The sequence below is a fragment of the Cricetulus griseus genome, chromosome 6, assembly GCF_003668045.3.
Source record: "Cricetulus griseus strain 17A/GY chromosome 6, alternate assembly CriGri-PICRH-1.0, whole genome shotgun sequence".
Lineage (NCBI taxonomy): Eukaryota > Metazoa > Chordata > Mammalia > Rodentia > Cricetidae > Cricetulus > Cricetulus griseus.
In genome coordinates, this window is record NC_048599.1 from 152,563,973 (window position 1) to 152,576,459 (window position 12,487).

Here is a 12,487-nt window from a genome sequence, read left to right on the forward strand (position 1 = left end):
GTGAGTTTTGACTCGCCCTGGCCCAAGTCTTTTGTTATACAGAATAGGAGCCATTCCCCACCAAGGCCAGGCATTAATCAGCTTTAATCAGCCAACATCTAAAAGACAACAGTAGTTCTGAGCTCTCAGAACTCATGGCCAGGTAGAAATATTTCCAAAATATTATGCATTCCCGGACAGGAACTGAAGAGAGAAAGGGAGGAGAGGAGGTGGGCACTATGTGTGCTAAGGATGTTTTTGAGAAAGTCGTTGTTAATCAGAGCTGGAGAATGGGTCAGCTGCAGGAAGTGGCTGTGCTCTGCAATCATCAGCCATTTCTATCTGTGTTCAGTGAAGTATCTCTAGGACATGCCACCCAATTGTCTGTGACAGACATCTCATACCTATGGTAGCAGGACTTCCCACCACATGGAGATCCAAAAAGAGAACCTAGGGCTGCCCTTTGACCTCTGTCCAGTTAACATACATAACCACAAAACCAGCCATCATGAAGATTGGGCATATGCCTTCATCCTTCTAACACCTGAGTCACATGACCCATCTTCAGCACATGAAACACCTCAGGGAGATCTGGGGTTTGTCCGTGTTCAGTAGATTGGTAACCCTGTAAAAGACCCAGCCTCTGTAAGCCTTGGTTTCCCTGTCTGTAAAATGGGTAAAATAATATTTCCCACCTAGGTCCTTCAGTAGATGACCATAGAATGTAGAAAGAGGCATGTGTGATTGGTGGATAAGGGAAGCAGCAAATTAAATAAGTGGAAAGAACAAATAAATCAGTGTAGTATAAGCAACGTAATTTACCAGAGTAAATTCCAATATCCTATTGGAATGAATTCATTTCCATAACATTCTCTGCCCTCACAGGGTGCTCCCGAGGCCAACCGTGACTTTCTTCTTTTTCTCCACACAGTGTCAACAGCAGGACTCTATGGTCCACAGACCTGCTGAGGACCCCACCTTGGGGATGGAGCAAGAAGTACACTGCATCCCTCAGCTTTCACAGGTCAAGCAAGGCCTCAGAAGAAAACTTCTCCCTAGTATGTAGAGATATGGACCCATTGAGGAGCCATTAGAGGCATCATTCTTAGCTGGAAGACTCTGTCCTCTATGGCTGATTCTCAGGGGCTTTCTATCATACAATTCTGCGATTTCTGCTGAAATGAAGTCTCTCTTAATTCCATTGTGATTTTTTTCCTCTCAAGACCAGAGAACTTGGCATTGAACACTGCCACTCTTATGACCAAGTCTGTAAGAATGCCTGCCCTTCCTCTATTGTCTTCTAGCCCCTAATTTTCATGGGAACTGCAGCTGGTGATTTAAAGAAAGCATTACAAACTGTTGGTATAAATCATTCCATTGGCTGATTTCCCTTATACTACCTTAGATTATCTATTCTGAATATCACAAGACCATGAGTATTTTCTTTGCTGTTGCTGTGATGAAACAGTCTGGCCAAAGGCAACGTGGGAAAGAAATGGTTTATTTGGCTTACATTTCCAGGCCCACAGTCTATTATTGAGGAAAGTCAGGACAAGAACTCAAGCATTAAGTTGAAGCAGAAACCATGGGAGAGGGGCTGGAGGGTTAGCTCAGAGGTTAAGAACATGCAATGCTCTTGCAGAGGACCTGAGTGCAGTTTCCAACACCCATATTAGGTAGCTCACAAGCACCTGTAACTCTAGCTCCAGGAGATCAGAAACACATGCCCACACTATCCTGACTGGTTTATTGTCAACTAACACTATCCTGACTAGTTTATTGTCAACTAGACACAAGTTAGAGTTATTTGGTAAGATAGACTCTATAAGATTTGCCTGTAGACAAGTTGGTAGTGCATTTTTTAAATTAGTGATTGATGTGGGTGCACCCAACCCATTGTGTGTCATGTAACACATGAGCAAGTGGCGGCCCTGGGTGCTATAAAAAGGTAAGCTGGTCAAGCCAATAAGGAGCATTTCTCCAAATCCCCTGCATCAGTTCCCACCTCCAGGTTCTTGCCTTGAGTACATGCTCTGATTTTCCTGGGTGATGGATTGTTGTCTGAAATAAACCCTTTCCTCCTCAAGTTGCTTTTGGTGATGGTGTTTCATTGCAGCAATAGAAAAACCTAAGACTGAAAATGGTACCAGGTGTAGGGTATGGCTTGGCAGACTTGACCATGTTTTGAGGAAGATTGTGGAAGGACTTTGGAACTTGGAGCTAGAAAAGTCATTAAATGTTCAAAGTTTAATGATCTATTGTGGGGACTTAGAAGGTAATACTGAGAGCAGTGCTAACAATGGAGACTTGGCTTCTAAAGTTTCAGAAGGAAGCAAAGACTCTATTGGAGCTGTCTGATACTTTAATTAAGAGTATGTGATTCTGATAAGTTGGGGCTGAAGAATCAGCTGTAATTAGTGAAAAAAGGTGTAACTTTTTTCAGTCCCAGCTTTACTGGGACAATTGATGCTGGTCAGTGGGAGCTGAGAAATCATCAGTGATTAAGAAGAGAGCAGTGCCGGGCGTTGGTGGCGCACGCCTTTAATCCCAGCACTCGGGAGGCAGAGGCAGGCAGATCTCTGAGTTCAAGGCCAGCCTGGTCTCCAGAGCGAATTCCAGGTCAGCTTCCAAAGCTACACAGAGAAACCCTGTCTCGAAAAACAGAAGAAGAAGAAGAAGAAGAAGAAGAAGAAGAAGAAGAAGAAGAAGAAGAAGAAGAAGAAGAAGAAGAAGAAGAAGAAGAAGAGAGCAGCAGCATTGATGTCTTCTGTGAAGTACTCCTTAGTGTCAGCACAGAAATTGTGTACCAGAGAGGCGGTGTTGGTAACCCCTGCTGACAGCTGAACTTGGTCACTGAGCTTGCACTGAAAAGATATGAAGGGGTCATTGAGAACAGATGAGGCTTGGCACCATGTGGCAGGTCTGGAATCCATGAAGAGAGGCCCAGAGAGGTGCCACCTCAGCTGCAGCAGAAGCCCCAGGACTGAAGAGGTCATGAAGAGATGTTGAATCTTGGCAACACATAACAGGATCACAGTTCCTGAAGAGAGACCAGGAGAGGCTACTGGTGAAGGTGCAGCCCAGTTTCAGTGCAGACCACAGCATTTTGGAGATGCCAGATGGGATCACCACTGAGGACAGCAGCAGCCATGTGGAGCTGACCTGAACCTAGGAGACAAGCTATGTGCATTGTATGTAGTAGAGTCAGAGAGGTACCACTGCCAAGCCCAGTGGAGCTCAGATCATGAGTCCCAGATGTCTGACACTGAGATTATTTATTTATTTATTTATTTATCTATTTATTTATTTATTTATTGCTGTGGTCAGATACCTAACAGAAGAAACTAAAGGGAGGAAGCATTTATTTTGACTCATAGGTCAAAAAGAACAGTCCATTGTGGCAAGGAAAACCTGTTTCCTGTGTGTGGTGAGAGCATAAGGCAGTTGGCCACATCTCAAGGGAGTCAGGGCATAGCTTTAGCCCTTAGAGGTCCACCCCCAAGTGACCCATCTCTGTCAACCTTCCCACCCCAAAGGTTCCATGAACTCTCAAAGAAGCATCACCATCTAGGTCAAGCTTCCACAGCAGCCTGTGGGAAACACTTCACACTCAACCTACAAAAGTTTATTACATACACACACACACACACACACACCCTTTAGGTTGCTTGATTTATAGTGCCAGTGTCAGTCCCAAATATGGAAAATCTCATCAATGCATGAATTGCATGTGGGATCTTCTGCTCTCTGACTGAAGAGGAAGGAAAAATGGGGACTTGTATTGAAGCCTGTGGGTGCTTCTGGAGTTCAAAGTGTCAGTGGCTCAGCAGGGAGGATGAAGGGGTAAGATTAACACCAGTCTATATTTCCCTAATTAAGGGAGAGGCGAAGAAAAACAAGTGTGGTGAGGAATATCCAATTACATTTGAACATTAGACAAACCAGAACCTTTCTTTGAAAAACATAATTAGGTCCCATCAGGTATTTGAGACAAGAAATAGAATGATTATCCTTTTTAAAAAAGAAAATGTACATCAGTTTATCCAGGCATTCTGAGTTTTATGTGGTGAGACTAGCTCCTTCCAGAAGGTCTCACTCTGCTGCACCCACCAGGACCCCTTTCAAGAGGCACCCACCAAAATTTTTACTTCTGCTTTCTCACTGACCTGGTACCTAAAGGGAAAGTCCCCAGCCTACATCCATCCATATCCAGGTCCCAGACTAGACACAGCCCTGTCCTTTCCCTCCCAGACACCAGAGATGACTGGGAAGGACCAGATACAAATGTCCAAGCTCCAAATGACCCACAAAACATGGGGTGGGCAAGTGATATGGAGTGGATGAGAAAAGGAGAGACCAATGACCTCAGAACTTGCCTTCAGCAGCTCCTCGTCTCGCACCAGTTCTCAGCGCTCAGCTTCCGCCTACATTTCCCCTTTGCTCTCACCCCATCTGTCACAGCTGGGGAAGGAAGACAACTTGTGCCAAGTCTAAGATCCTCCTCAGACCACAATGTCACTGTTGCTGTTTCTGTTGTCCTTGCTCATGGGAGGTGAGTGGGCTCCAGGCTAGAGTGACCCAAGTTGGAGTTGGGGCTGGGGATGGGGCTACAGATCAAGCCTCTGTCTCTCTCAGGGTCTCAAGGTCAGGACAGAAGATACTTCCTACAGGTGACGAGAACTGTGAAGGTGCAGGAGGGTCTGTGTATTGTTGTGCCCTGCTCTTTCTCCACCCCCGGGAACCACTGGGTTGGCACTGTCCCAGCTTATGGCTACTGGTTCAAAGGCCCCAGAAACCCAGTACCTACAGTTTTTGTTGCCACAAATGACAAATATAAAAAAATTGAACCAGCAAGCCAGGGGCGATTCCAGCTCTTGGGGGATCTTCCAAAAAGGAACTGTTCCTTGATGATCAAAGATGTGCAGTGGAGAGACTCAACAAATTATTTCTTCCGGGTGGAGAGAGGATCTGAGAAGTTCACTTTTCTAGGTGGATTCTTTCTGCAAGTGGAAGGTAAGAGTTGTGTAAGGGACTTCTGTCTCTCACTGCGGGAGGGATGGAGATAAACCATGAGGCAAAGAAGACAACTTCTAGGGAAGGGCAGCTGGAGCCACAGGATTGGCACCCTCTCCCTTAGCCCTGACTCACAAGCCAGATGTCTTCATTCCTGAGATCCTGGAACCTGGGCAGCCAGTGACAATTGTCTGCTTGTTTCACTGGACCTTCGAGCAATGCCCGGCTCCTTCTTTCTCCTGGATGGGGGCCGCCATCTCCTTCCCAGAAACCAGACCACACACCTCCTATTACTCGGTGCTCAGCTTTACCCCAGGACTTCAGCACCATGATACTGAACTCACATGTCAGGTGGCCTTCTCTAAAAAGAGCACGCAGAGGACAGTCCGACTAAGCATAGCCTGTGAGTAAGATATGGTGCTTTGGGCTGTTCAGTCTTGGGAGTGGGAGGTAGACAATCCCCCAACTCCATGTTCAGGAGTGTTCATGTAGGTACTGGGATGTAACTCAGTTGGTACAGTGCTTGCCTAGAATGTACAAGGCCCTGTATTCCATCCCTAGCATCACATTAATGAGAGGTGGTGGTGCACATATGTATAGCAGCACTAGAGGGTCAGGAGTTCCAGGTCATCATCCTTGGCTACATAGCACATATAATACTAGAGATCTTTTCTCAAAGCAGAAGGAGGGTTGTTGGGAGATGACACAGCTGATAAAAAGTTTGACACGCAAGTGTGTGGAATAGATTTTGAACTCGCAGAACCCACACAAAAGCTGGTCAGGAATGGTGGCCCAGTGGTAATCTCATTGCTTTGAGGCAGAGTAAGCCCCGAGTCTAACTGGCTAGCTAGATTGGCAATCCAACTGGCAGCCTGAGTTCAATGAAAGACATTGCCTCGGTAAACAATGTGAACAGTAATGATTCAGAAAGGCACCCTACATCAACACCTGGCTTCCACATACATGTATGTGCACCTATACACACAAGCATGTTCATCACATACACATACACTCAAAAAAAAAAAAACAAAAGTGGAGGAAGGCATGCCATCCTGGGTGTGCCTGTGCCCTGCGAGGCAATGACTGCCTTGCTTTATTTCTGGCTGGTCACTTGCCTTTCCTGGGATGGTGGTGCTTTTCTTTCCCTGAGGGACTTTTCATGATGAGTAAAGCATTCCCTCTCTGAAATTGGCTCACAATCTTCTCGCAGGTGCCCCCAGAGATCTTGCTATCAGCATTTTCTGTGATAATGTGTCAGGTATGAGGGTCTCCTGGGTGGTGTAAGACTGGTCCACTCCTCTTTGGGAAATGAAAAGTCTGGGGAGGGGGCAGCCCTGAACTCTTTCTGCTGTCTCCCCCTGCCCTCTGTCCGCTCCCTCACCCTTTCCTTACCCTCTATCTTTCTGTCTCTCTTTATCTCTGTTTCTGTGTCTATCTCTGTCTCTCTATCTCTGTCAGTCCCTGTCTTTGTGTCTATATCTCTTCCTATGTCTGTATCCATCTCTATCTACCAATGTCCATCCTTCTTCTGTCTGCATCTCTGCATCTCTCTCTTTCTGTCTGTTTCTCTCTTCATCCTTCTCTCTCTATCACTGTCTCTGTCTCTCTCTTTGGTCTCAGAACCTCATGGGAATACCTCACATCTGGAAGTCCAGCAAGGCCAGTCTCTGCGCCTCCTCTGTACTGCTAACAGCCAGCCACCTGCCACGCTGAGCTGGAGCCTGGAGCACAGAGTCCTCTCTTGGTCCAGCCCTGTGGGCTCCAGAACCCTGGCACTGGAGCTGTCCCGGATGAAAGCTGGGGACTCTGGACGGTACATCTGCCGAGCAGAGAACAGGCTGGGCTTCCAGCAACATAGCCTGGACCTCTCTGTGCTGTGTGAGTGTGATCCACCACACCTTTTCTGAGGAGGAAAAGGAAGTGACGGGGTGGGGGACATGAAGCTTACAACAGTCAGACCACCGGGGAAGGCAGCTCGTGTTGGGGACCAGTGAGTGACTCACCACCCACAGCTTCCATCTCTGGGAGGGGTGCTCTACCAGGGAGCAGGCCCTGGCCTGACTGGAGCCAGCTCCCTGTCTTCCTTGCAGATCCCCCAGAGGACCTGAGAGTGACTGTTTCCCAAGCAAACAGAACAGGTAGAAAGGATGGACACAGGAAGCTGGACATCTGGTTGGGGGATGGGAGGTGTCCCAGCTGATGGCCCTGATGGTGATGATGCCTCCTGTCCTCCTCAGTGTTGGAAATCCTCAGGAATGGCACCTCCTTCCCGGTCCTGGAGGGCCAAAGCCTCTGTCTAGTCTGTGTCACCCACAGCAACCCCCCAGCCACTCTGAGCTGGACTGGGGTGGCACAGACTCTGCTCCCAAGCCAGTCTTCAGAGCCTGGGGTGCTGGAGCTGCCTCTGGTCCAGAGGGAACACGAGGGAGAATTCACCTGTGCTGCACAGAGCCCACTGGGTGCTCAGCGCATCTCTCTGAGCCTCTCTGTGCACTGTGAGTAGGGGAAGGGACACCTGGGACCTGTGATGAGGGGATACCTGCTGACCCTTCTCTTCCTTCTCCACAGACCCCCCACAGATGCCCAGATCCTCCTGCTCCTGGGAGGCTGAGGGTCTGCACTGCAACTGCTCCTCCAGAGCCTGGCCCGCCCCCACCCTGCACTGGCGGCTGGGGGAGGGGCTGCTGGAGGGGAACAGCAGCAACGTCTCCTTCACGGTCACCTCCAGCTCCACAGGACCCTGGGTCAACAGCTCCCTGAGCCTCCGTGGAGAGCTCTGGCCCAACCTCTGGCTCAGCTGTGAGGCCTGGAACACCCATGGGACCCAAAGGGCCTCTGTTCTGCTACTGCCTGGTAAGGGCCCTTCGGGACTAAGCTTCCCTATGGAGGAGCTGAGTGGGATATGCAACAGGGCTCTGTGGCTGGGAGGATATGGAAGCATGACCTCCCGTGTGTGTGTGTGTGTGTGTGTGTGTGTGTGTGTGTGTGTGTGTGTGTGTGTAGGAACAGAAGGGAAGGCCTGACACCCAGCCCAGGAGGCAGGCAGCAGGAACTGGAGTCCAGAATGCCCAGTGCTGTGTGTAAATCCCCACATACATGAGAAGTGCTCATTCTTTTGCAGATAAAGAAAGTTCCACAGCATTCTCCAAGGGAGCAGCTTTGGGTTTTGGCATTACAGTCCTCCTGGCCCTCTGCCTCATCATTATCACGTGAGTTGGAAGGAGCTGCAGTGAGGCCTGGGATCTGGGCTTCCTGAGAGAGGGCAAATGGGACAGTATATAGAGAGTCTTCCTTCGCACTTCCTCAGTGCGAAGACCCTACAGAAGAAAGAAACCCCAAAGGAAACCTCAAGACCCAAGATCTCACGGGGCAGCACAATCCTGGATTACATCAATGTGGTCCCCAGGACCAGGTCCCTGGTGAGTTGCCAGCTGTGCTTTCTAAGTCAACATTCCCAACTACTTCTGCACACATCCCTTCCCTTACCCTACACCCTTGCCTTAGAGACATGAAGCATTCAATATTCAATCCAAACCCTGGTTCCCTCTAATCCTGCTTCCAAGTCTGAGGAACAGAACATGAACACTCTCCATAGATGGCTTCTTCCATTATCTCTTCCATTATTGTCACCGCCAAGGGATAACTAGCTTTGTGTAACCACCTAGTTTGTAGTTGCTGTGCTGAAGATAATATGCATGCCTGGTACACTCACCCCTCACTGGGGGAGTCTAGGAAGGTACTCTACCACTGAGAAACACTTGCAGCACCTCTTTGGTGGATGCTAGACAAGTGTTGTACCATATCCTCAGTCCTATCTAATAATCGAAACTATCCTTGTGATATGATACATCCTACTGTAAAGGGATGGACTAAAAGTAGTCTCCTATCTCCTGCCCCTTCTTGTTTTTTATTAATCATCTTGAGCAGTCCCTGTATTTCTCTGTGTCTCAACTATAATATTGGAATAATAGTGGTGCCTACCTCCTGGAAGTTGTGTGTGTGTGTGTGTGTGTGTGTGTGTGTGTGTGTGTGTGTGTGTGTGTGTGTGTGTGTAAAATCTGTAAAATATTCAGAGGAGTCTGTGGCCCTTACTGAGTTTTCAGTAAACATTGGGTGCAATTATGAGGTCACATCTACCTGGTGATGATTCAAACAAACCACTATCTCCCAGCTTCTTCCTTGCACTCCAGACCCTTACCCAACCTGTCAGCACCTACACTCAGACATCAGTGGACATTTCTTACCTGAGCCTGTACAAAATCAACTTCTGACCAGCTTGCCCTCTATGTCCCTCTTCCCTTGTCTGTCTCTCAGCAAATATTAACAAGTAAACTAGTTTTTGCATACTATTTTGCTCCCTGTTTTGCTCCTGTTCCCCACAACTGATCTATCAGCAGATCCTCTTCAAAATGCACCCACACCACTTCACCCTAGTCTTCCCTCAACTGGACGCCACAGCTACTTTCTTCATGGCCTCCTCTGATTCTGTTCTTGTCCTTTCCACTCCATGTTTTTCTGCATGTGACATTCTGTAGAAACCACAAAGGCATACCTTTCCCCTTGGAATGCTTGCTACATGAACAAACTCTTCATGCATAATGAAAAGTCTCTGAATGTTACCTGCTACATGATTCCATTCATATCACACTGACAAAGTAACAAAATCACAGAGATGAAAGGCTGCGAATGTAGCTCAGTTGGCAGAGTGCTTTTCTAGCATGCAGGAATCCCCAGCTCAGCGCAAAAGTGAGCATAGTGGTGCCTGGCAAGCTCTAGGAAAGTGGAGGCAGGAGGATCAGAAGTGCAAGGTCATCTTTGGCTGTGTGTAAAATTCAGAGCCAACCTGGACTGCATGAGACAGATAATAGGTGTGATTCGGGAAAGCGGAGTGATGAGTGAGGAGGGTAAGGGGATTGTTCCATGATGATCCAGGGTCTTGGATCTTGACTGTAGTGGTCACATGCGTCTCCCTGCACTAGTTTGATGGGAACAGTAACAAAGAGCCCCAGTCTGGGCATGTACCTATTCACATAGGGAGCAGCCTTGAAATCAGGCAGATTTCTGCACACACTCAGCTCAGGAGCACACCCCTGAGCATGCTCAGCTGAATCAACTCTCCTGAGCATGATCAGTTAAGGAGCACACCCCTGCTCAGTTTAAGGTCATAGTTCAAGAAAGAAACATGCATAACAGAAATGCCTCTGGGCATGCTCAGGCTGGCTTATAAAAATGGATAGGAACACGTTGAAGGTGAGTTAATATAGGAGTCTCCTCTAGAAGGCAGGTAACAAAGTACATTGTATAGATATCAGCATCCTTCTCTGAATATCACTTCACTGGAAAACTAGAGTAGGGCACAGGGACCTCTCTGTACTACTTCTGTGACTTTCTGTTTTTCAGAAAGGCTCTCTTGTATCCCAGGCTGGCCTCAGATTCCCTTCAATAGTCAAGGATTTCCCTGAATAGCCAAGAACAACCTTGAACTTCTGATCCTCCTGCCTCCACTCTCAGAGTGCTGACATAATAGGCATGCACCACCACGCTTGATTTATGCAGTGCTGGGGATAGAATCCGGGGCCCTGTGCATGCTAGGCATACACTGTGCCCTGAGCTACATCACTGGGCACACACTCTGCCCTGAGCTACATCACTGGCCCCATTTTGACACTCTCATAAGTCTATGATCATTCCAAAATGTAAAGTTGAAGAAAATGACAAATCAAAAACACCCCAATTCCCTATTAAATCCCCCATCGATCACTTATTTGGATTTCTCCAGAGACTTTGAAGTAGATAGCTTCCTCTTGTCTTACAAGACGGACTGCATAGTCACAGAGATCATCTTGTTCTTTAAATTTTTCAAATTATTCATCAGCGTTATTACTGGGGAGTGTGCATGCAGGCCACAGTACAGATGTGGAGGTCAGAGGCTAACTTTCAGGAGTCAGTTTTGTCTTTCAATTTTAGGTCCCAGGGATGGAACTTGAGCCTCCAAGCTTGCACTGCAAGCACATTTACCCATCAAACCACACTTTCAACTCCCATCTTGTTCTTTCTTAAGCGCACCCCAGACCCTGTTAGAATACTTGAATTTGTTGTTTCCTCCCTTCCTTCTGAAACTGCTTAGCTCCTGGCTCCATTTAATCCTCTGTGCTTGATAATCACCCTACCAAAGAAACCCAGAATGACCTGTTGACTTATTATTTGACACTTATATATAATAATTGTGTCTATTTATAGGTACAATGTGCCACTATATTCACACAGTGCGGTGATCAAATTGGGGCAATTAACAGATGCTCTCTACCAATTGGGGCAGTTAACAGATGCTCTCTACCTCAGGAGTATCTCTCTGTAATGAGACTATTTTATTTGTAGCTATGACTCTTCTTTTAATTTTGTTTGTGTAGACCAGGCTGGACTCAAGCTCACGGAGATCCACCTGCCTCTGCCACTTGAGTGCTGGGATTAAACGCATGTGCCACCATGTGTTTATGGGTTTATGTTTTATTTTTACTATTAATTGTGTGCATGTGTGTGGTATGTATGTGGTGTGTGGGATGTGGTGTGGTGTGTGGTATGTAGTATGTGCACATGCACATATGCACACACAGTTTTTGTAGCGGCCAGACGAGGGCTCAGATTCCCTGAAGTTACAGGCAGTTAGGATCTGTCAGGAGATAGTGCTGATAAGTGAACCTGGGTCCTCTGGAAATGTACCATTCACTCTTAACTGCTGACCTGTCTCTCCAACCCCAAGCCCTGCTTATTCTTCTCCATGGCACTTACCACTTGTCATCATTATATTTTTGTTTGCGTGCTGTTTGCTCCTTGCTTTGTGTTACTCCAAAGCTAGAGCCCCAGTTCTTAAGACAGTACCTGGCACATGCTAGGTGCACAACTACTTTCTGAGGGAATGTGTAAAGGATGTTTGCTGTTTCCTCAGGCTCAGAATTGGAAGGCCAAACCCAACACCCCTTCCAGGATCCCGCCCCTAAACACTCACTCCCCTGAAGCAAAGAAGAAACAAAAGGAACCACATTTCACTTCTCCTCGTTGCCCAAACCCCAAGTCATCCTCTCAGGCTCCTGTCTCTGAGAATAACCCTGAAGAACTCCATTATGCTGCCCTCAACTTCTCCCGCCTCAGACTGTGGGAGACCCAGAACCCCCAAGACAGCTACCCTGATTATGCTGAAGTCAGGTTCCACTGAGGGTGTCCCATACTTGAGGACTAAGATTTCCTACAAGGAAAATAGTAGAGCAGTGAAGAGGACCCCCCAGAGAAATGCAGATTCTCTTAAAATAATCCTCAGGGGGTAATGTGTTTGCCATCAAGTCTGCATCCACATGGTGGAAGGGACCTCCCACAAGCTGTCCTTTGATGGCCCACATGTCTTCTAGGTGTGCCCTGTGGCTCATGTCTGTGCATGCACACATATGTAAGTTAAACAAACAAATAAATAAATGTATAGAACAACTTACTTTAACGATGA

The 12,487-nt window shown here is 47.4% G+C and overlaps 1 protein-coding gene across 2 annotated transcripts; it reads left to right on the forward strand.

Moving 5' to 3' along the window:
* The first annotated feature begins 4,491 nt into the window (after positions 1–4,491).
* On the forward strand, positions 4,492–12,205 carry LOC100753971 (sialic acid-binding Ig-like lectin 10). Of its 2 annotated transcripts, XM_027420860.2 has the most exons (11): positions 4,492–4,531; positions 4,615–4,992; positions 5,117–5,395; positions 6,203–6,250; positions 6,613–6,870; positions 7,083–7,130; positions 7,230–7,487; positions 7,561–7,845; positions 8,114–8,201; positions 8,300–8,411; positions 11,939–12,205. In XM_027420860.2, exons 1-11 carry the CDS (start codon positions 4,492–4,494, stop codon positions 12,203–12,205), a joined length of 2,061 nt encoding a protein of 686 aa, XP_027276661.1. The 2 variants fall into 2 exon arrangements, with proteins under 2 accessions (XP_027276661.1, XP_035302809.1); XM_035446918.1 differs by lacking the exon at positions 7,083–7,130.
* The last annotated feature ends 282 nt before the right edge of the window (positions 12,206–12,487 follow it).